Here is a 23,088-nt window from a genome sequence, read left to right as displayed (position 1 = left end):
GTCAACACAAGTCTCATGAATGGTTAATCCAAAGTGTCACCAGCTGGAGAACTTTCACTATGATCAGCGTTCCAACCCCGAGTGTCACAGGCATTAGAACCCAAAAGAACAAGACTCGGCTCGACTTAAGAACATAGTTTCAGCAGCTCGAGGAGCTCAACGGAGATCATCTGAAAACCAGCGCATATGTAGCTTTCAAAAAACATCCATGTAGGTAACGTTGAAAGAACTGGATCCACGATCAAATTTGGTCTCATCAAGCAGAGGACCTGAAATGAATCTTCAAGAGATAATTCATGGATACAACCTTCAGGATGTGTGGACCTTGCTAGGACCGCATGTCACATGGCAAGATTTTTAATGATTTGCATTTTCCTCATTCATCTGAGTAGATCCTGGACGTTGCGTCAATGTAGTTGTGACACTGCTGAGTGCTGTGTGGGTCGAGCGCTGAGTGTGTGTGCACGTGCGTGTGCGCACGGGGGTAAAAGGAGTAAAAGTAAGGCTCTCATGAATATTACACACTCTTGTCTGCACAAGACACTGAAATCTCAGCCTGCTTCCACCTTTGAATTATTTACCACCTGAAACATTTTCTTCTTCTACTTGTTCTGCCCTTTTTTTTTTTTTTTTATATCTACAGTGAAAGATATGTGGAAGATATTCCGAAATATGAGAGTGAGATGTTAGCGAGGCATTTGCGAGATGAGATTTACGTGAGATTGGTGTGAAGACATCAGTCGGATGTGAGGGATTGATATTATCGAATGAGATTTTGGCGAGATACCGTGAAGATTTTTTTTGATAAGTGAGAGATGATTCGTGAGGTATTGATTTATGGCCATGAGATATCAGTGAGGTATTGACGAGGGTTGATAGACATATTACTGATAATAGGTGTGGGATTGTTGATGTGCGATATTATTGGGATTTCGGTATTTGCAAGGTATTCGGGATATAATAGCTCAGAGCTTTTCGAGGTGAGATGTTACCAAGATACGAGTGAGCTTGTAAATGGGATATATGCGAGATTGATAATCAAATATGATTGAGATTGATAATCAAATATGATTGAGATGGTCATGAGATGAATCAAGCGAACCTTCCGACATTGACTTTGGCTCATCAAAGTAGAGCAAGGTGAGGTGAAGGATGGAGCTCCACGATCGTCCTGCTGCTCAGCTGTGACGTGACGCATTCAAGGCACGCACACACACGGCCAGTGCGGCGCCGCTCGGACGTGCGTGTGCGCGCCGCCGCGGCAACAGACCGGAGCGGAGTGGCCGTGTCACTAGAGGCTCTTTTCTCCCTGCAGGAGGTTCTCATCCCAACTGGACTACCTTCCAGTGTTTATAGAGAATGTTCTGGAAGGGAATCAAACAAGTTTGCTGACTTTTTTGGTTTTTGTTGGGTATGTTTATTTATTTTTTTTCCTCTGACGCACTTACTCACTTTTTCCCACGCCGGGTGTGCTTGCGTTCATTTGCAAAGCGGGACCAGTACCAAAGTGATGGGTAAGATCTCGGTCTTTGTGCGTGTGCTGCTTGAATGCGATTTAACGGTCAACAACACCTCAAAGTGACGTCACACTTTAGAGACGCTTCATTGGTTGACTGTGACATACTTGACATCCATGATTAAAAGAAGAAGCGGGGTCATGGATGGATGGATTGATGATGATGATGGCAAGATGATGATGCTGGATTGTTGGATTATTAGATGGCGAAATGAAGCGGCAGCATGTAAAAGATGATTCTTTTATGACGGAGACGATTAGTGCGATATTAATGAGATGGTCGGATATGATTATGATATTACCGGGAGATTCGTGATGGTTTTGAGATGATCAGTAAGATCTTTCTGAGCTATTTGCGAGATATTGATGAAATGCAGGTCATTCGTATTGTGAGCTCGTAATAAAATTGTAAAATAATAAAATTATAAATAAATAATATTATTTCATTTAAATAATGAATAAAGTAATGGAATTGTAAATAGTGAGAAATTGTCTTTTTAGAAATTAGAATAATTAATCTAATTAATTAATAATTATATAGTAGCAAAATATGAAGCTCTTGTTGAGAGAAAAGTGAGAAATATGTTTGCGACATATGAATGAAATAATAGCAAAATATTGGCAATATATTCGAGAGACAAACGTAACATATTGGTGCAATATTAGTGAGATAAAAAGATTAGTTACTGTAATAGTAAGAAGCCAATTGGCGCCATTTAATGAATTATTGTTAAGATACTAGCAAGATATTGTGCCTTGCGATTGGCTGGCAACCAGTTCAGCGTGTATTAATGTGTATTATCTTATTCGTGAGATGACGTAATATTGACTGAGCTACATTAGGATCCACTTAGCTGTGGCCCATCTGCTACAGGCAAATTGTAATATTACAAATAGACATTAAAGAAATATACATGAGAAAAGAGTTGAGGATTTGCAGCAGGGGAAAGTTAAAGTGCTATTTTTTTATGCAGACGCCCTGCATTAAACATGCGACTAATGAAGCACGCCAAGCCGTCGCTAACACGTTAGCATACGGCGTGATGGCACCTCTTGCCCCACCCCCCCCAAACATTCCAAGAATCCCGAAAGGACTCGGATGAAACCTCGTCCTCTTCTTTTTTCTCTTCTTCCTTCCTTGCGTGCTGACTGTGTGGATGCTCATGACCACGCCCCCTGCAGGCTGTTGATGGAGAGCATTTCGAATGTCAGCCGGGACAGTGGTCATCGCAGGTGGAATTCTGGCTGCCGTCATCTTACTCACCATTGTCGCTGTGCTGTGTTTATGTAGATTGCAGGTACGTCTGCTGGCTTCAGTCTGTTCGCTCGTTTTATGACAAACTGCAGCGCGATGCGGCTCATGCTAATTACCGCCGCGATACACAGTACACTGTAACTGACCTACTTCTTAGACACTTTCAAAAAAAGCCTGCTGAGTTTTGATAAAATCGATGATTGGGCCAACCGATTAATCGAGTGAAGCCTCGGGCACTGAGCGTAAGATGCCCTTCCCCTTTTAGTACTACTGCTGTAAGAGGGAGGAGTCCGCCAAGGGGGAGGAGGAGGAGGAACCGGAGCTGTCCACCATGTCACCTTTGCACCCCCTGGCTCTGTCGGCCCCCCCAACGCCCCCCACCCCGGAGCGTTACAGCGACGAACCTGAGACGTACACGCCCACCTTCCTGACGGAGGCCAACGGGCCCGCCAGCTTCACGCCCCCGCCGCCCCTGCGCCGATGCCAGCGGGCGCACGGCTTCTGTCCGGCGTGCGCCCGCTGCACGCTGCCCTTCTACCTGCACCACCCGGAGCGGCTCTGCAACGGGGCCCGAGGGGGCTGCGGCTACCGCAGCGTGCACCAGGACCTGGAGATGCCCACCCCCGCTCCCGACCTGACCGGCTTCTACCGCAAGCTGGACCTCATCCGCTCAATGGCTACGCGAGAGGGGGTCACGCGCAGCGTCAGCACCGACGTGTAGGGGGCATCGGTGGACCACCAACACGATACTGAGGGCTTTCTTTCGATAGCTCGGCGGTGGCATCGTTCAGGATTACCTCTCACATGCATCGGAAACGCTCTCGCGCACAACTGGGACTGGGACATTCTCAGTCACAACAGATTTTTTTTGGGGGGGCACTGAAATACTTATAAAACATAGACCAATTTCTCTACCACACACATCAATGAAATACTCTTTCACGCTATCACGACGCTCAAGCGCATTCCCGACCGAGTATTTGAGACCATTATAGTGGTATATGAGTGTTTCGTACTGCGTGTGAGCAGTAATCCTAAATTTTGTCCCTGACGGCTTCTCGTACTTTCCCATGCCGCCATGCTGGATGTCTGACTGCCACCTGAGTTGAACAAAACTCTCAATTCACCAAACCTTTATTGACATCACAGCTTGTTACAAGGGGGGTGAGGTCACCTTTTAACCTTCCTTGTATGTTCCTTTCTTAGCAATGTTGTTCACGGGTCAACACCATGCAAAATAAATGTAAAAATTTAGACATTAAGTGAAAAATGAGTAAGGCAAGTAAACTAGTTCAATACTTGCTGTTTGGAAAAAAAAATCAGCAGCAGCAGAAGTTGAATCTCTCTCTTCTTTTTTTTTTTTTTTTTTTTAATTAGTGGCTCAATTTGAACCCAATATAACCTCGGGGGTTCTTTTAGAAAGGCCCAAACTTGGCCCATGAGAATATCGACTCCATTATTAAGTGTTTCTTATATGAATAACTGTTTTATTCTAGCATAGCAACGTGTGTATCGTATGTGTAAATGAACTCTAACGTCACACCATGTCACACACCTGAAATGATTGACCAACGTTAATATTTTACACATTGTAACACTTTTTTTTTTCATTTAAAAAGTACAAAATGCTAATGTGATACCATTTACAATCTAAGACGTTGAGGCATCAAGGAAAAATTGCATTTTATATCCAGAGACAATACAATAAATATGAACTTACCACCCCCTCCTCGGAAAAAAAATTGATGTTTTTAATAAATATTTTATGATACCTGATGCCTGTTGTTAATCTACCACGTTGTAATTTTACCTCCAATGTCCTACACGGTGACACCTACAATGTAACCCGGTGATGCAGAGTGTAAACATGAAAAGCCGGGTCGAGCGAACTGTACATTTTGTTGACTTTATTTTCAACATTGTCTGTCCATGCATCATACAAAGAGGTATCCGTTATATTTGTATCAAAGACAGGAAGTTAAACACGTCTGAATACATTGCAAGTGTCAGGAGTCTCACCTCCTCTGTCCATCGTCTTTTTTTTTGTTTTTTGTTTTTATGGGACCCGACGGAAAAACGTCAGGCGGTCACGCTAACGTAAAAAAAAAAAAAATTGTAACGTGCAATAACTAATAAATAGCTCGGCGTGCGCATTTCACTCGCTGGGACCGTTAAATAAGATTTAACGGATTAGAAGATTGTCGCACGCCGTTTGCTTTCAGGCCACAGGAAGAGCTTCATCTTGGTCTTCATCATCATTGTTCTGGTTCAAGTGTAAAGGCTCATTTAAGGTTGAAAGACAAACGCGTGGGCGGGAAAGATAGACTGGGTTACTATAAAGAGACCAAGTGCAAGGGAATGATGGACAGGGCAAGAAAAGAAGCAAGGATGATGGGACAGAGTGATGAATGCTGGGATTAAGAAGGGCGAAGGGAGGGATGTTGTCAAAAGATGAGTGCAGGATCCCCAAAAAAATAGTGCGGATGCCCGACAGCTGGCAAGCTGCAAAACCTTTTTTGCGAATGTAAACGTTGCACTCGAGCTTCCTGATGAAGAAAGTCCACATGCACGAGCGAGGGGAGGTGTGGGTTCGGGTTTTTAGGACACGGGCGGTCGCAGTGAACGGCAAGAGTGGCAGCAGGCCTTGCTGTAGTACCAGTGACTGCACAGGTTGACCTTGAGGGCCAGCAGGCAGTTGGTAGTGGGCCGGTCCTGGCAGCTTTCATCTGAACACCGACAGACACATACACAAGCAATCGATACGGGAGCACTCGCTGTCCTACGCAAAGATGGACTAATATCGTAAACTGCAACGATTAGAATTGATTCAGAGGTGTTTAGATTTGAATTGAAATATGAATCAACTTGTACTTTAAACGTCTCATTTCCTTCAAATGATGTTATACTGTTCCGACGGACTGACCTGGAGGCTCGGTGGGACACGGCTGGAGACTGCACGTCTGCTTGGACACGGGTTTGGTGAGTGGATCGCACCCTCGCACCAGCTCGCGGTCCTGGTAACACTTGACGTCACGCATCCTCACGCCCACCCCGCATGTCTTGGTGCACTGGGGACACCCGGGTTATATTTTACAAACACGTGTGCATTATATGTACGTTGCGCAACAATTTCACGCAGCACGAACGTGCCAGACAAAACAACTGTTGTCCCCGTTACAAAGTTACACGTGTACCTCGGACCAGGGTGTGGTGTACCACTTGAAGCAGGGCCGCTCGAAGCAGGTGCTCTCATCTTCGGGCCTCTCGTCGGCGCCGCACGCCTCCTCGTCAAAGACTAGGAACTTGCCGCCGCTGATGCCCACGCACTGGACGATCCTCCGTTTGACGCCGCGGCCGCAAGTGGTGTTACACTGCACACAGTAGACGCGTTACATGCCGATTTAGTGGTTTCACGGGTGTTACATGCAGGTTTCATGTATGTTGCACGCACTCCACACAAGTTATACAAACGTTACGTGTAGGTTTCACACGCATTCATCTCTCAACAAGGCTCACCTTTTCCCAGTCCTGATTAAGCCAGTGGGCGGGGCAATCCCTCTCCCCACAGGGCTGGACAGCGAGCGGCTTCTCGTCGCTGGGGCACTGGGCCTCGGCCACAACTCGGCCCTCGGGGGCCTTGCAGTAAACGTGGCGCACCATCCTCCCGTGCGGGCACGGGCCCGAGCACTACGGCACAAAAAGTGAATGTCACGCTTGCTTTTCGCTTCACGATTCCATGTTGTGACTTGCACTCACGGGGCCCCACTCAGACACGGTCCAGTGCCGTTCGCAGGGTGGACCCGTGCAGTTCTTGACGCTGGGCGGTTTGGTCATGGGGTCACACGGGCGGCTTTCATCGGAGCAGCGGACATCCCGGGTCACCTGATCTCTTCGGCCACACTTGGCAGAACACTGGGTTAGCATAGTCTTTAGTTAGTAAGTCCTTGTTAGCGTCTTTTTGGGGGTTAGTCTTGTAAATGCCCTGCGATAGGTTTAAACACCTAATAAGGCCACAGAAACCTAACTATTGAGAAAGAGAAAACCGAGACCACAGACTATCCCATTTTCTTTAATGTTTATTTATTTTAAGATCTAAAGCTGAGAAGGATTGTGAACAGCGCATGAGACATTATAGATAGCACTGTACCTCCGTCCACTCGGCCACCTCCCACTGCGGGCCACAGGCGGGGCTCTTGCAGGGTCGCCTCTCGATGGGTCGCTCCAGGTCAGCCACGGTACACAGGTCACTATAGACAGAGCTGTCCAAGCCGGGCGACAGCATCTTCCAGCATCGGACCTGCCGGAACTGGAATCCCTCGCCGCAGGTCCGCGAGCACTCACTCCAGCTGCTGGCCTCCCACCTGAGAGGAACCACATCCACCTACATTACGGCTACCTACTTGTGTTGTGGTACCAGGTTCTATTGCAGTACCAGGTTCTCTTGTAGCTGAATCTTTTGTCAGTAGCGTACCTAGGTTGACACTCCCGCCCAATGCAGAAGTCGTGGACCGGTTCGGGTCGGGTCAGCGCGTCACAGTACATATCGTGCACCTCCACGCCATCATAGCGGATGCACGTGACAAAGGACCTGGACACGCCTGAAAGAGATCAGCAGTAATAGAGGACATATTGAGAAGGTACTGGGTGAGACTTGCTCTAATGCAGCGGCCCATGATGAGACAGTACCAATGGAGCAGGTCATGCTACAGGGCTCTTGGGAGGAAAGCTTCCAGCGGTACATATCGGCTGGACTTAGCTTCAGGTTTTTCTGGTAGATCCTTGGATTCCCCCTGTGGAACAGAACATTGAAATTTACAAGCCTACCGACTTTACCTCCCGCACATATCGAAACAGAACCCAAGGATGTCTCTCTGTAAAATATAATGTAAAAATTCAGATTCAGGTTCTCTTTTATTACTTGGGTCTGGTTTCAATTCTTTGTTCTGTCATACTAACTGGTTCCGTTGCGATACCTTGCTTTGTTCCTGTACTAAGTTCTGCCCTATTACCAAGGTCTATGGTGTTAGCTATTTATGTCAAAATACTTGGTTCTGTTGTTTTAACTAATTTAGTTTCATCGGGCTCAGTTTTTGGCTAGTATCTGGTTGTATTGCAGTACCTAGTTATATTGTGTTCATTGAATCTGTTCCAGCACTTAGGTATGTTCTGGGACCTCAGTGTGTTGGGTTGATCGTGGTGCGTGGTTGTGTTTCAGTAATCTGTCCTCTTTCAATACCTGGTTCTGTTGTAGAACATGGTCCTTTACTGGTACCTAGGTCTGTTGGAGCACCTGGTTTTCTTGTGTACTTGTTACCTGGTACTGTCAATTGGTGTGTGTTACCGGGTTCTGTTGATTAACTTGTGTTGTATTTGTTGTGTGTTCTTTTAGTTGTATTGTGTTACCTGGTTCTGTTGGACTGTGTAGTTGGTCTGTGTTTTATTAACCATATTCCATTGGTTTTATTAAATGTTTCTGTTTTAAAACCTAGTTTTATTGTAGCAGCCCCTTTTTGTTGGTTCTTTTGTTCTGCCTGTTGTGCGACCTACTTCTGTTGCATTACCTGGTTCTGTTGGAGCGGCCACCGCCCCTCCCCCCGACGTGCAGCGTCTTGTTGTGGTATGAAACGTCTGTGCTGCTGTCATTGCGCCTACGACCAAGCGTGAACTGCAGGGTCTGGTTGCGTTCAAGCAGGCCGTCGGGTTCTGCTTCGGCCGAGAACAAGTTGTCTCCTTCCGTATCCAGCAGTTGATTGGTGGAAATGTTGATGAGCAGCTCATCTGGCCCTACACGTCCTTCCAGAAGAACCCTCCAGATGAGGTTGGGGGCGTCTGCCTCCGGGTCCAGGGGCACGTCGGTGGGTATCGGGTTGGCGGTTATTCCCATCTGGCTACTGTTCCCCCCTAGTGGGCCAGGAAGGAAAGTGTTAAAGCGAAAATATGAAAGTTATAAGAGCAATTCGGACAAGGAGTACGACTATGTGTACCTATGAAGTGTGTCTTTGTATCACAATGTATTTGTGCGGTCTCCTCATAGACTTCATTGGTCTCCTGCTGCGCGTCTTCTTCTATATGCCCCTCGGTGGGTGTCTGCTGGTAGCGACTGGCGTTGGGCGCCGGCAAGGGACCGGCCTCTACCGAGCTGTCGGCGCCCGTGTAGATGGGCGGAGGCGGCACAGGTGGCAGGGAATCTCTCAGGACCGTGTACTCGTACGTGATGTATGGCGTGCGGCCATTCTGGTTCCATACCTAAAGGACACACCAAGGCTTGAAACCCTCATTTGAAACCTTAACCCTTGCCAGAGCACCCTCATGACTAACTCAAAATCCCCAACCATGATTGAAGATCTAGTTTGAAACCCTAAACTTGTCTTGAAGTCTTAATTTGAAACTGTAAAGAATGTTTTAAATCCTAATTTAAAATCTTAACTCTGGCTTGATACCTGACACAAAAACTTCTACCTCTCATTAGAAACCCTAAGCCCAGACATGCATCTTTGGGTACCAATATGTTGACCGGCTGGTCCAGGGGCCCCTTGGCGACGATGTACTCAATGCCCGTTTCGTAGATGTCCATGGGGCGGCGGTACTTGAAGACTGTGCCCGCCACGTGGAAGTTCTGAGGGCTGTCCACTTTGTAAGCGCCGTTAAAAAAAAAATTGCCCGCCTGGTCGGTAACGGCTGGAAAGAGAAAGCAGGTTTGTCTTTTTCTTTTGCTCTTTGTCTGAGAAAAGGAACTGACAGTCAATCACTGACCAAGAATGTCAGCTGACTTTTTCCTCTCGATGACCTGGATGTCCCACGATCCTTCGGGGATTTGCGTGATGAAGGCGTAACCTGGAAATCAGAAAAAAGGACACGGAGATTAACAGCCTGGGTGGGCAGTGTGAAACTGGCGGTGGAAGAGATTGGGTTTGAGGGGGGGGGGGGGACTGGCCGGCGGAAGGGTCAGAGGTGGACTGGGTGGTGAGGGCCAGTTTGCAACGCCACAGACCGGGTTGCAGTGGGAATCAGGTGGAGACAGGGACTGAGTGTCAGTGGAGGGGCGGCACTTGTAATTTGGGGATGACGAGCCTACGGCAACAAGTGAATGGGTGAACGGTGATCTCGGGAGCCGACGGTGGAGAGCCAGCGGTGTGGCAAGACGATAGTCGGCGAGAGGAATCCGATAGTGAACGGGCAGTGACATTACGGTGGCAAGCGGGCAACCGGCTGGCACTCACCGAGCGTGGTGGCCCCACGACGGAAGTTTCCGGTGACCTTGCTGCAGCTGCTGCCATCGCCCTGACAGACTCCACACTTGTCCAGCGTGTTGGATGAGAAGAGAACGCCATCGCACCCGATCGGCTGAGAGACGTTACACAATACTGATGATGTCAGGATTTTTAAAACCACAAGTAACATCTAATTATACATAAATACACTATGCATATAATCATTTAGCTGCTTTGACACCTTAACCAGGGCTCGAAACCCTACTTTGAAATAGTGGCCGAGCGTGGACTCACCTCACACTTACCGTCCACGCAGACACCGCGGTAGCTGCTGTACTTGCAGGACGTGCCGTCGCGCGCCGCCACCATCAGCTGCCGCTGGCCGTCGGCGGTCGTGCAGTGCAGGTCGCACGGGTTGCTGGAGATGTGCACGTAGTCATCTACGCACAGCGCAGCGCTAACGTCAACGTTCTCGCCAACTCTGCCGTCAACGCGGACGTCACCTCTAATGTTCTGACGTCATTGCAGAAATTAACTCAAACTCAAAAACTCAACCCTGGTTTGAAAGCCAAATTGAAATTTCACGCCTGGAACAGTGGCTTACCACCCTCATCCATGAGAGTAAGGCTGAATTTGTGGTACCTGGGTAGAGCGGTTTCCACTGGTAGCTGCGGCCATTGTAGAGCTGGGAGTTGAAGGACCAGCACTGCTCTTCTCGGAAGCTTCGTCCACTGGCCGGACAGTCCTGTAGAGCGCAAACAGTGTTTGTGTACTCAAGCTTCCCAATATGTGTGTGAGTGACTATGTGAGTGTGTGTTCATCTACGAACTTGTGTGTTGCACAAGTGGTATCTCTTGGAGGTTCCCGAGCAGGTCACGTTGTCCTTGAAGGCGGGAACTTTCTTTCTTTGGACACAAAAGACACACGTGAACAACAAAAATGAGAAAACGGAGGTGTCAGAAACAGGAGTCTCTCGGGACCTCTGTTTGAGGCAGTGTCTCTCCTGTGACTTGACGCCTCCGCCACAGGTTCGCGTGCACGCTGTCCACTTAGCCCACTCGCCCCACCAGAACGCTGTCACCTGGAGCTCCTCCAGGCTGTTGGAGGCCACGCTGCTTTCATCCTGCACACACACAGATGAAAGCAAATATTTTGATAAAAATGCAACTCAACTTGGGTGATTTGAGTTGTCCTTCCATGAGGTCCACCAAGAGGAGCCTCGGGGGGCTTTGAGCACAGTCCTGATTGAAATCTTTGTTTCCAGGAACAACAAATTCCAACACCTACATACTCCTGGTAATGGGCGGAACAAGGAACTTTCGAAGCACTATGTGTTTGGACCATGCTAAATTTGGTTCCAATGAAGAGAGCCAAAGAAGACCTTTCTGCCTGAGTGAGTACGTTAACCAATTCGAAGTCAGTCAGACACGGTTTTTCTGTGAACATCCCAAAAATGCTGACGCTGCATTCTCCAAACATTCCCTGAGTGCAGCAAGCAGCAGCAATCAAACCCGAGCATGCTGCTGGAATGTGAGGGCATACACCCTTCCAGTGCTGTCACCCGATTGGTCGACATGCTTAAAGAGAAACACAGAGAGACAAAAGGAAATACAAGGAGAGATAAGAGACACAAAATGGGACACTCAGAAGTAGATGGAAAAGGAGCAAGAAGAGTGGAGAAGGTCACCCCTACATGGGTGTGCGGTTGTTTGACCTGCAGCGGTGCAGTAGCTGTGGTGGCGAGGCGTCCCATGGACATCATCAGCATGAAGACGGTCAGCAGGACCACACCCGTCTCAATAAACGTCTCCCAGGAGCGCACACGCATCCTTGTGGACAAAATACAAAATGTTGTTAGCTCAAAAGCAACACTTGCAACATAAGTTAGCATGACCAACACCAGCTTAAGTCTTTTGCATCGATGTTATTATTAGCATCACGGAAATCTAAGCTAATGTTGTTAGCATGACACCAAAATAACTAAATATTGGAAAAGAAAGCTAATGTTGCTAACATGTGACCATGTCAGTATGCAACTTATAAGTTATTGTTACTAACGTGACAGAAACACAAGCTAAAATTGTTAGCGTTACAGGAATATGAGCTAAGGTTATTGACACTGACGGTAAAAATGGAGTCGACATTGATCTATTTACGAAGCAAACAAGTTCAGGTCTGTTCAATGGAACTTTCTTATCAATTGATAAACAACGTGAAAGTGAATTCTGCTTCTGTTTACTCTTGCACAACAAACTGAGCCAAAGTGGAAGCCATTAATGAGTGGATTATTTCATTTTTTTAGATATCAAATTAAGTAGATTATTTGAAATTTGGTTTTACACTTCCTACACATATTAACGAATTTCCACACATCATATAAACAAATTCATTCTTAGACCAGATATGTGAATTAATTCTAATTTGACTTGAATTAAGTACATTGAATCAGTTATAAGAAAAACAGAATCTCTTGTTAGCATGGCCGCTACATGTGCTAATGTTGTGAGCATGACTGACAAAGCGAGTCAAAGAACAAGTTGCCATTAGCATGACGACAATGTGAGCTAATGTTGTTTTAGCATGGTGGCAACATGTGCTAATGTGATGCCAATGTGAGCTAATGTTTTTGTTGGCGTGACGTCTATATAAGCTAAAGCTCTTATAGTTAGCCAAATGTCAATGGGAGCTCACCTAATTGTTAACATGATGGCTTTACGCCTTTCTCCATCTATCTATACACACACTTACGTGAACACACAGACACACACACAGTCCGTCGGACACACAAACACACACACTTGTTCAAATTCTCATAAGCACACACACACACAAAGACTAAAGTAAACATTGTCAACGGCCCCCAGGGGCCCCTCACTGTCTTGTTATTGTAAAACTGGGAATCTCAACACACACACATCCACACACACAAACACACATGTGCACTTACACTATCACACACACAAAAACACATCTACACATCATCAGCTGCATCCACACATGTGTAAGCATGTTGCACCAGCTAACAAGTTAACTGTAACCGGATGACCACTAGCGTAACAAAACTAAGTCACAGCAATGCGTAGTAATATGAGCATGACGGTTACACAAGCTGTTAGTAGCATGGTAGCTACATGAGGTAAAATTAGTATGACAGCAACTCAAGCTAATCTTGTGTTAGCGTGGCACTAACAAGAGCTAAAGTTGTTGTTGTTAGCAATGTGGCATTACAAGCTAATGTTTTTGCTAGCATGGTGGCAATGCAGGCTAATGTTGCTCAAACCACCAATGGTGGAATTTCTGATGGATCCATGAAACAATCTAAGAAAGAACCCTTAATGAAACCTTTGAAGGACCTCCAAAAGAACTTATGGTGGCGCATGCTATAAAACAACATCTGATGGACCATATGAGAGAATCCATATCTGGTGCAACCTATGTGACAACAATACAACATCTGGATTTTAAAGGACCTTATACTGTAGTAGAACTAGTTATGGCACTCCTTATAGAATTTCGAATAAGACTGAGTAGAACCTAAAAAAAAACTTTGATGGAACTTCTGATGAACATCAGAGTAGGAATGACAAACTAACATTTTGTAGAAATTTCATGGAAATTCCAATAAAACCTAATAGAATCTAGGATAGAGCCTCCAATGGAACTTATAATCCATGATAGAACCTTTAATATAACTTCTAGCGGAACCACTAAAATATGTGTCAAACAGGCTACAGTAGAGGGTTTCATGGACCCTATCGGAGAACCCTGAAAAGAAACTAATGCAAAGAATGTATGGTAGAACCTGCCATAAAATCTCATGTACAACTTCTAATAAATCTGGAGGAGAACCAATGATTGATCCTCAAATAACATCTTGTGCAACCTCTAACAGAACATAAGAGAACCAGCGGTAGAACGTCTGAAGGAACCTTTGAAAGAACTTCTAATTTAAAAAAAACAAAGGAACACCAATTCCTTGCACATAAAAACACACACCCATAAAATACAATTGTGTGGGTTTGTTTTGGTCTGGTGCAACATGCTTATGCACGCACACACACTCAACTTCATGGCTCTGGTGAGCCTCATAAACACACAAACACACGCACACCGCAGGTTTTACATATTGACACACACTCACCTCCCCCGCTGCAGTCCAAGGGCGTCTGACTTTGTGTTGAGGATGCCGCTTCGTGTGTGTGTGTGTGCATGTGTGTGCGTATGTGTGTGTGTGCATGTGTGTGTGTGTGTGTGTATGTGTGTGTGTTGTTGTGTTGTGCAAGGCTGCCGCTGAGTGAGGAGACGCAAGTGAGGGAGCAAGAAAGCGTGGAAGGGAGGGAGGGAAGAGGGAGGTAAGGTGTGTGCTCCCTGCATCCCTCTTCCTCCTCCTCCTCCTCCTCCTCCTCCTCCTCCTGAGTCAGCAGGCTGGTCTGGGTCTTTTTTTTTTTTTTTTTTTTTTTAGAGTGTTAAGGGGGTGGCTGGAACTTGTAAATGGGACCTGAAGTCTGCGGCTGGTCATGGATGTGCACTTCACACCTCACCGCTTCCTCCCTCGGCGATTCCCAGACTTCCCACAATGCTACTCTGCGCCCCCGGCCCAGACGGAGCTGAAACGGGCCGACGGCCAAATACAACAAAAGCGTGAGCGGACGTCGTCTGGCTCTTAAGGCCTGATCGAGCATTCGCCTGCAACACTTACATCGTGTGCTAGGGGGCGACGTTTCACAACGTGTACGTTCATCCAACAGAGCAAGCCTGAAAGAGACGCATACCGGCACTTATGTGCCTTTTTCCTCCTTGACAAAATTGAGAACACGTTGAAGAAACTCATAAAGACTTGTGGTATGAATTCTAAGAGATTTTACAGGAGGTTCTACCATCGGATCGACTCTAAAAGAAATCAAAAATATATCAGGTGTAACCTATGAAAAAAATCTCTCGTTAAAACTGAAATTAAAACCGTAGTAGAACCTGATACAAAACCTAATGAGGATCTACTAAAAGAACCTCCATTGCAAATTATGATTGATCTTATGGAAGAAGAAGAAGATATATGGATAAATACTATGATTAAATTTCTAGGAAGTTTGGCGGATAAAACCTTGTGTGAGGCTGCTAAAAGACCTGATGATCAAATCCGTGATAAAACCTCTGGTAGAACTTCCAGGAGAAACTGTGACTTTAATATTGGTACTACAGTACTTTAGGATTTAAGATTTTAGGGTAAAAAAACCCCACATCTAGTGACAACTAATTGAGTCGAGAAAAAAATTGTGGTGGAACCTCTAATAGAACATACGATAGGACCTAAAACTGTTGATTAAACCTCTCGTAGAACCTAAAAATCCTGCAACAAAACCTTTAGTAGAACTTATGGGATGAAAAAAACCTCTTGTGAAGTATTTGAGGGAATTCTCAGAAAGCTACGGCATGAAAGAACCTCTGATAAATCATCTGATGGAACCTCTGATAGGATCTGATGGGCACCACAGGAGAACCTATAAAAGAACCTCTAATCAAGTGACAGAACCTTTGCCGCAAAAACCTTCACTGGATTAGAACTATTGAAAGGACCTCCGACAACATGCCAGGTAGAAATTCTGACAGACTCAATGCTACGTGCTATGTATTTAGCGGCTAGGTGACGTGACCGCACGCACTAACGGGGCTCACGTGTGTTCCCCTGAGATTGATCTCAGATGTTGTTTCACCGCAAAAATGTTCACGTGAGCAGAGTGTGAAAGTTGTTTGGTTTCCAGGTGAATTTCAGATTGATGGCGGCGGTCTGAGGACCACCATGTCGTCTTCCTCCCATCATGGCGTCTTCCTCTCCCGTTACTCGTCTGCTCGTCCACCCCCGCCACCATTTCCTTCTCTCCTTCCTGCTGTTATTCCTCCCAGCTCCTTTGCTTCTCTTCTGTCTGCACCGCTGTTTCCACAGCTGCTTCTGTTGAACGACCGAACGAGCCCCGCCACGCATCCGTGTTGAAATCGGAGCAAATCACGAGACACACTGGGAATTATAGAAGAACCTCTGAAGGAACATCTAAAACATCTGATCGGTCCGCCACTAGGCCACCTTCACACTTGAACCACTTCCCAAACCTCTGATAGATAAAACATCCTACAGAACAGCTGGTCCAACATGTACTAGTACCTAAGATAGAACTTCTCGCGAGACTGCTCATCTCAGAATATTTAACAGAACCTGAACAATATGTGTGATCAAACTCATTCATAGAAAATACATAAGAGCCTCCAAGAGAACATCAGAGAGAAAATTTGGCAGTGCTATCTGATCCAACGTCTTCCAGGATCCCAGAAGGAACTTGTGGAATATCAGTATAATCGACTTTGTGAAAGTCTGAAAGAACTGCTCCCAGAACTTAAGCTCAAGCAGAACTTCTTTTTACAACCTCAGAAAGAAAGTGTTGTTGAATTGCTGTTAGAACATCTTCCAGAAGCTCCTCTTGAAAGTGGTAAAAAAACTTCTTTCAGTTGTTTGCCACATAGATGATGGTAGAAGCATTGGGACCTGTTGTGGGAAGAAGGTTGAAAAGGTGTCTGCGACAGCGCGTCGGGGAATGAGGAGGAAGCTCAATGTTTTCTCAGATGCGTCCAGGAAGTCTCCGCTACGTTCCGTTCCCACAACGTGTTTAGACTGCCTGGCCCTGTCGGCCGGAGGTGACGAGAGGAGTCTGCTCACATTTCGGCGCCTCCTCGCAGATGTGAGCGCGTCTTTTCATTTCCATGCCAAAAACGCAGAATCGGCATGATGATAGGACATAGTTGTATTCCTTTATATTTCATTATTATTTCTTATATTTTATATTTACTTGTACACTCGAAAAATGGAACTTCAGATGGAACCTTTATGAGAACATCTCAGGGATCATAAAATGCAAAAAACTTCTACGTGATGGAAGAGCCAATGAAAGAAAAGCCAATAAATGTTTCACAGACCATCAAATGGAACCCATCAGTACCTCAGGTGATGGACTATGATAACACCTGAGTCCGACTTATGATGGAAGCTGAGAAAGAACCTCTTCAGAAATATCTCTTCAAACCTCGGACGGAATTTAGAGCACAAGTAATGAAACAAAACTGCTCGAGTGGAAGCTCTAATTATGCTGGACCCAGCTGTAAAAACAAAAACCCTGGAACAACTTCAGTAAAAAGAACCTCTAATAATGGATTAGAACTTCTGGTAGAATTTCTGATAGGCCACATTGATGAAATGGAACCGATGGAATAAACGGGAGAAGCTTAAAAAAAGAACCTGTGTGTATGCCCCTTGCTTTCTTTCAACTCTTTCATACACACACACACACACACTGTACTTACTATTTTGTTGTGACTCCCAAGTGTGTGTTGTGTGTCTCCGCCGTGACGTGGGAAAGGAAAGTTCCGGGTGAAGCGTTGAGGTTTGAGGGAAGACGTGCTTATTTTCTAAAGAATGTCCGAGCAGGTGCGACAGCTGAGGAAGGTTGACAACTGTCGCAGAAACAAATGCTTGCAGAAAATAACCTACACACACACACATTGGCACACAGAAACACACGTACACAAATATACTACACACAAATGCACATCGATTCTCCTGTGGAACATCTAACAGAATATAATTGAAGCTAAGAAAGAATCTTAAACCTCTGGTGGAATCTTGAGCAGAATCTACAGTAGGATCTGCTTCACACTTTTTTTTGGAACCACCACTAGAACGTAGGAAAGAACCTCAAATCAAATGCTTGTAGGAAATCTGGAAGAACACTCGATGGAACCTATTAAAGAACTTCCGATGAACTGGAATCTTTAATAGAACCTTCAGTAGAACCTCTGATGGAACCTCCCATCTGTAAAACCTCCTTACTGTAGAATGGAACCTACAAAAGAATTGCAGATGTGTTCGGGGATTGCGTTTGCATCAGTGAATGGAACAGGAGGTTTTTTTAATTTATTTTTATTTCCTCAAGGTGTCTGCTATAAATCTGCCCCACACAGGAAGTGAAAAAAAAAAAAAAAAAAGGTTTGGGTCAAAGTTTGGAGACACTTGGCCGGGCGTTCCGCCCGTCTCGTCCTGCTTGACATAAAACATCCCGGCGTGTCCATAAAGCTTCCACGCAGCGTCGTTCATCATCATCATAATCATCATGGCGGCCGTTCGTCTGTCTGTCTGTCAGCGAGACGCGCGTCGAAAAGACGGACGGCGCAGACCCTGACACTTTTTTCCAGGGACACGCGTTGGCCGCTGAAGGGAAAGAGTTTTTGATGGATTCTTCCATGCTTTGACATCTTAACTAACGAGAAAAAAAATAAATAAACAACCATATGGAGAATTTGAAGCTGAGTGTGGAAAATAACTGCTCGCTTTGCTACCACCTGCACCTTCCCTGATACAAAAAACAAAATTTGAAAATAAATAGGCAAATTATTTTTTATATGCGTTGATATATATTTATATTATTTATATATATTTATATTATTTATAGATTTATATTATTTATATATATTTAGATTATTTATAGATTTATATTATTTTTATTATTATTATTTAGATTATTTTTATTATTTAACGCAAACAAAAGTGGCAGCAAATGTTTGGCTGGTGTCCCACGGCTGCTGCACAAACAGTTGCCCGGCCATGACTCTGCACAGGAGCACTTCTCGCACGCCCATCTAAAGAGTTCAAGCACCAGCTGGACGGACGGCTCACTTTCTCTCGGGATTGTCGCCGAGATGGGCGCCTACATCGCCAAGATGTTGCTGCCCACCGTCAGCAGCGTGGTGTTCCTGCCGGCCGCCAGCGTGGCTGCCAAGCGAGGTTTCCACATGGAGGCCATGGTCTACTTCTTCACCATGTTCTTCAGCACGGTGAGACGTCGTCCTCGCATCAGGTTGTATTTTTCCTTTTGATCGCCTTTGCTTTGGAACTTCTGAGCAGTCACATAAAAGGTACAAGGTGTGTACCAAATACTCATTTGTGGCCCCCAAATGGATGTAACAAACGCACAATATTTCATGGCTCATTAATGGCCATGAAATATTCAGTTGTAGCCACAAAATTCTAATTTGTAGCCATAAAAGAACACAAAAATTTGTGGTCACAAAATGGTAATTTGTGGCTACTATATATGGGCTAACAAACTATGCTAATTTGTCAACATGAATGCTAGCTGTAAGCCTTATAGCTAGCATTCATGTTATATTTTTTAAAGACCTTACAGTCACTGTAAGGTCTTTAAAAAATATAATTTTTTGCTACAGAATATACCGAAAAGTATTCATCTGCACAAAATGCTGACTTTTGGTGATGATAAAACGAAATTGTGGCCACAAAATTCTACATTATACACAAAGTAAATGATATTTTGTAGCATTAGACTTAGACTTAGACTTAGACTCAACTTTATTAATCCCTTGGGATTACTCCTTCAGGGAGTAGCAATTAGTTTTGAAATTAATCATTACAAATCGGGGCCTACAAGTATGGGATGAATCTGACGGAGCCTCCATTTTGTTTGTTGTTGCGTGCAGATCTATCACGCCTGCGACGGGCCTGGCCTGACCATCATATGCTTCATGAAGTACGACATCCTCGAGTACTTTAGCGTGTACGGCACGGCACTGTCCATGTGGGTCACGCTCATCGGTGAGTCTAAACATTCCACTTTGCCTGGGGACTACAAATTGATGGTGGGGTTTGTAGTCCAATCGCAAATAGTCAGATTAATAAACTTGGAGATGTAGGATTTCTACAGATTACACACTTGAACAGCTGCGGATAACATTTGCTGGACACACACACACACACACCGACGCAGATGCAGGCTAACAGTTCCAACAGCTGACTGGGGGAGTCCATTAAAAGCGCCAGGGTGACCTTTGAACTCAGTTGGGCCTCAATTTGTGAGGCATTAAAAATCAAAACAGATGACTCTTTGTTTGAAGTTCTGGAAGTGTGATGAGTAGACTTGGAAGGAGACTGACTTTTTGGGAGATTTGACTCTCAAGTGGGCTTTCAAGTGAATTTGGAGGAAGCCTTGCAGGTAAAATCCTACGTCGACAACCTTGTTTGCGTGCTCAGCTTTGGGGGACTTTGACGAGCCTCAGCGTTCCAGCATGACCATGTTCGGAGTTCTGAGCATCGCCGTGCGGATCTACCAGGACCGCTGGGGGTACGGGATCTACTCGGGCCCCATCGGATCGGCCGTCTTCATCATCACCGTCAAATGGGTGAGTCCCCCGACGCAACCAGTACCGGTACAAGATGAATCCACGTGCTCTTACTTTGACCAGCGAGTGGTCTTCATGTTAGTGTCTCCCTACTCCTTGGTCTTCTGTCTTTCCCATCTCAATCCTCCTCCTCCTCATCATACTCTTTCTCCTCACCTCCCTCCCCTCTTTGCTTCCTTTTCACCTACTCCTCCATTTCATCCTCCTCCACCGCCATCTTTCAACTCCATACTCACCCTCTCCACTTCCTCCCCACCTGTCCTCCTTATCCTCACCTTCACCTCACCGTCATCCTCTTATGCCACTCTTCTTGCTCCTGCCAGCTTCAGAAGATGAAGGAGCTGCGAGCGGTGTACCCCGAAAAGCGCGTTTACACCCAGCAGGTCGGTCCTGGCTGCTGTTTCGGCGCTTTGGCCCTCATGCTACGCTTCTACTTTGAGGTTTGCAAATCGGACACCGCCGGCCGTCTTGTGTCTGCACATCAACAAGTGTCTGTCTGTCTGTCAGGAGTGGGACTACGCCTACGTGCACAGCTTCTACCACCTGTCGTTGTCCGTGTCCTTTGTCCTGCTGCTGCCGAAGAAGAACCGCTACGCCGGCTCGGGCCGCAACGCCGCCAAGCTCAGCTGCTGGACACTATGCTGCTGCGTACGTGGTCATTTACATAAATACACACACACACACACACACAGTAAGGGTCCTCGACAAAAGGTACTGGGTGTCAAATATGTGTCTGTGTGTCGGTCCGGGTCCCCAGAGCTTGTCACCGGCCTCCTACAAGGAAAAGAAACATACGCCAGAGAAAAAAGACACGCCGGAGAAACAAGACACGTTGGCGAAGGACAAGAAGAAGAAAGGCTCAGCGTGTCGCTCGCTTCTGAACGCCTTCAAGGTGTCCGAAAAGACCCCCGTGTTGCCCGTCTTCTCTCCTGCGCCGGCCACACCCGTCAAAGGCACCAGCATCAGCAAGCTGAAGGAGATCAACGGATGGAAGTGAGGCAGAAAGGTGTGGTAAGGGAAGGACCACAAAATGCTGGCTGAGAACCCACAAACACATGAATACACGCACATGAAAAATTTAACACAGTTGAACAGACACACACAAGCATGCAAGTGAAGGCTCACTATTTGGCAAGGCATGAATTCCTTTCATGGGCAGCTGACGTACGCACAGCGGCGTAGGCGGGAACGTCACGACCTTCTCATTAGTGCTCCAAGGTGGTAAAAATTCCAAAAGGTCCCTGAAGATGCGTATAAAAGCTGAAACGTGACATTTAACACAGTGATAAAACAAAAACACGCGCACACACGCCACTGCCGGGCCAGGCAGACGGTCGGCGTCTAGAAAGCATCAAGTGTCTTGGCGAGCCGCCCGCTGCCTTTCCTCAAGACCAAGTCCGCCCATCGGACAGACAGACAGGCGGGCAGGCGGCCTGACGTTTGGCTGTCTGTCCGATTCTCTCGGGAAACATTTCACTGCAGACAATTTATACATTTTGGACATGTTTGCTCCTCTCGCTGCCTCGCCAGTCACTTTTACTGGTGTGTGTGCGTCTGCGTGCTTGACGTGTGTGTGTGTGTGTGTGGTCTGAAGTGTGTTTGCCAGTGTGTGCAATTACGTCAGCTCTGTCAGACGGTGTCTCCCATCCAGACTAAAATTTCAAAATCCCCCAAACCTCCAAACACTTGTCTCGGGCACGGCAATGCTGCGGCTTGACCCCGGTCACTCCCCAAATATTCGTAACCTCGCTCACGTTTTGGCATTCAACTTTTGTGGTCTGTTGAGAGAAGCAACAAACTCACTAATTGCTCAGACTCTCTCTCTCTCTCTTTCTCGCACGCACACACAAAATCGATCTCAAAAGTGTTGATGAATGTTCAATTATTATGTTTTGATATTAATAAACCTATATTTTTGATTGTATGACAACCTGGCTTGTAGAGTTAGTTGAAAAACTTTATGATCGCTGATTTATTATTTCCAAGGTTAAATAAGAAAGGTTTTTCCGAGAATCAACGCGTGATGACTTTCTCTGTGTTGATCTTGGACTTTCACCGCCTGTAGACGACAGAAACCAACAGCCGCGCCGCCGTCAACAGTTAGCGCAGCTGCTCGTCATGCTACACTCACTCGTTCCGCTAACACCGAGGTCGGCTTACACCAAGGTCTGCCCACAGGAGTATGCGTGACTGAGTGATATTCCACAGTATAAGCTTAAAAAAAATAGATGTGTTCAGTGCTGCCCAAAGGGTCCTGGACTTCTCAAAAGTTATACTCAGGCTTTTCTATCACAAAGATGTGTTACCCCAAAACTAAACACAAACAGTACCGTATTGGCCTGAATATAAGACGGTGTTTTTTTCTTGAAAAAGAGGGGGTCATCTTATAATCAGGGTCGTCTTATATTCGGGCCAATACGGTAGTTCCTGCACTTCAAACACGCAGTGGGGACACAGTAGTGACCTCAAGATCTAGGAATTTCTAGTTCTAGGTACTTCAGTGGTTAATTTGCTCATAGGGCTGATAAAACAACACTTCTCGTACTGTGGACACAATCGTGTAGAGTAGTAATTAGAATTTTTGCTAGTCACTCAAAACCAGTGGGTTGTACTCCACGTTAGCCTCTGGTTCCACCTACTGGCTAACAATGGAACAACAACTTATTGGTGAGAAGTTTGAAAGATCATGAAACTTTGACGCTGTAACGTGCAAAGACAAAAATATTCAGAAGCATCTACTTTTTTGTACTTGACTCTTTTTGTACTCTTGCTGTTTCGCTCTAGACGTCACTATAGTGGAATCTGAGTTTAAACATGGAAACTTCTTAACTGGAACTGGCGGCGTTTAATGTTCCTAATAAGAGGATCAT

The 23,088-nt window shown here is 45.8% G+C and overlaps 3 protein-coding genes across 6 annotated transcripts in view; 2 read left to right on the top strand and 1 right to left on the bottom strand.

Moving 5' to 3' along the window:
- mymk (myomaker, myoblast fusion factor) overlaps positions 1–22,142 on the top strand; it is a 37,060-nt gene extending 14,918 nt beyond the window's left edge. Inside the window, exons 2-9 of one of the 3 annotated variants that reach the window (XM_049763394.2) lie at positions 5,701–5,750; positions 11,247–11,375; positions 18,641–18,856; positions 19,520–19,634; positions 20,070–20,218; positions 20,542–20,658; positions 20,726–20,866; positions 20,976–22,142. In XM_049763394.2, coding sequence (XP_049619351.1) covers positions 18,722–18,856; positions 19,520–19,634; positions 20,070–20,218; positions 20,542–20,658; positions 20,726–20,866; positions 20,976–21,215 — 897 coding nt within the window. In that variant the 5' untranslated portion in view covers positions 5,701–5,750; positions 11,247–11,375; positions 18,641–18,721 and the 3' untranslated portion in view covers positions 21,216–22,142. The remainder of the gene's footprint in view (positions 1–5,700; positions 5,751–11,246; positions 11,376–18,640; positions 18,857–19,519; positions 19,635–20,069; positions 20,219–20,541; positions 20,659–20,725; positions 20,867–20,975) is intronic. The other 2 variants (XM_049763392.1, XM_049763395.2) reach the window with 2 other exon arrangements.
- On the top strand, positions 875–4,789 carry LOC125994205 (protein FAM163B). The gene is made up of 3 exons (XM_049763440.2): positions 875–1,514; positions 2,699–2,814; positions 3,037–4,789. The coding sequence occupies exons 2-3, from the start codon at positions 2,722–2,724 to the stop codon at positions 3,490–3,492; spliced, it is 549 nt and encodes a 182-aa protein (XP_049619397.1). The 5' UTR covers positions 875–1,514; positions 2,699–2,721; the 3' UTR covers positions 3,493–4,789.
- Positions 5,228–14,357, bottom strand: adamtsl2 (ADAMTS-like 2). Of its 2 annotated transcripts, XM_049763066.2 has the most exons (19): positions 14,124–14,357; positions 11,697–11,811; positions 10,963–11,105; positions 10,812–10,887; positions 10,625–10,727; positions 10,277–10,422; positions 9,992–10,115; positions 9,525–9,605; positions 9,274–9,449; positions 8,756–9,017; positions 8,333–8,672; positions 7,458–7,561; positions 7,243–7,369; positions 6,919–7,132; positions 6,528–6,683; positions 6,288–6,458; positions 5,966–6,142; positions 5,695–5,839; positions 5,228–5,497 (listed from the first exon to the last, which is right to left on the bottom strand). In XM_049763066.2, exons 1-19 carry the CDS (start codon positions 14,354–14,356, stop codon positions 5,370–5,372), a joined length of 3,021 nt encoding a protein of 1,006 aa, XP_049619023.1. In that variant the 5' UTR covers position 14,357; the 3' UTR covers positions 5,228–5,369. The 2 variants fall into 2 exon arrangements, with proteins under 2 accessions (XP_049619023.1, XP_049619024.1); XM_049763067.2 differs by lacking the exon at positions 14,124–14,357 and having other exon boundaries at positions 11,697–11,873.
- Positions 22,143–23,088: the final 946 nt, after the last annotated feature.

The sequence above is a fragment of the Syngnathus scovelli genome, chromosome 3 (genome assembly GCF_024217435.2).
Source record: "Syngnathus scovelli strain Florida chromosome 3, RoL_Ssco_1.2, whole genome shotgun sequence".
Classification (NCBI taxonomy): domain Eukaryota; kingdom Metazoa; phylum Chordata; class Actinopteri; order Syngnathiformes; family Syngnathidae; genus Syngnathus; species Syngnathus scovelli.
This window is presented reverse-complemented; position numbering and strand designations above follow the sequence as displayed.

Excerpts from the sequence above, each read along its gene's own strand:
- LOC125994205 (XM_049763440.2), top strand. The coding sequence starts at position 2,722 with ATGTCAGCCGGGACAGTGGTCATCGCAGGTGGAATTCTGGCTGCCGTC. Across the intron at positions 2,815-3,036 it reads TGTGTTTATGTAGATTGCAG|TACTACTGCTGTAAGAGGGA; the intron begins GTACGTCTGCTG and ends TTCCCCTTTTAG.
- adamtsl2 (XM_049763066.2), bottom strand. The coding sequence starts at position 14,356 with ATGCAGGGAGCACACACCTTACCTCCCTCTTCCCTCCCTCCCTTCCAC. Across the intron at positions 8,673-8,755 it reads TACAAAGACACACTTCATAG|GGGGGAACAGTAGCCAGATG; the intron begins GTACACATAGTC and ends CTGGCCCACTAG. Across the intron at positions 5,840-5,965 it reads ACACCACACCCTGGTCCGAG|TGCACCAAGACATGCGGGGT; the intron begins GTACACGTGTAA and ends GGGTGTCCCCAG.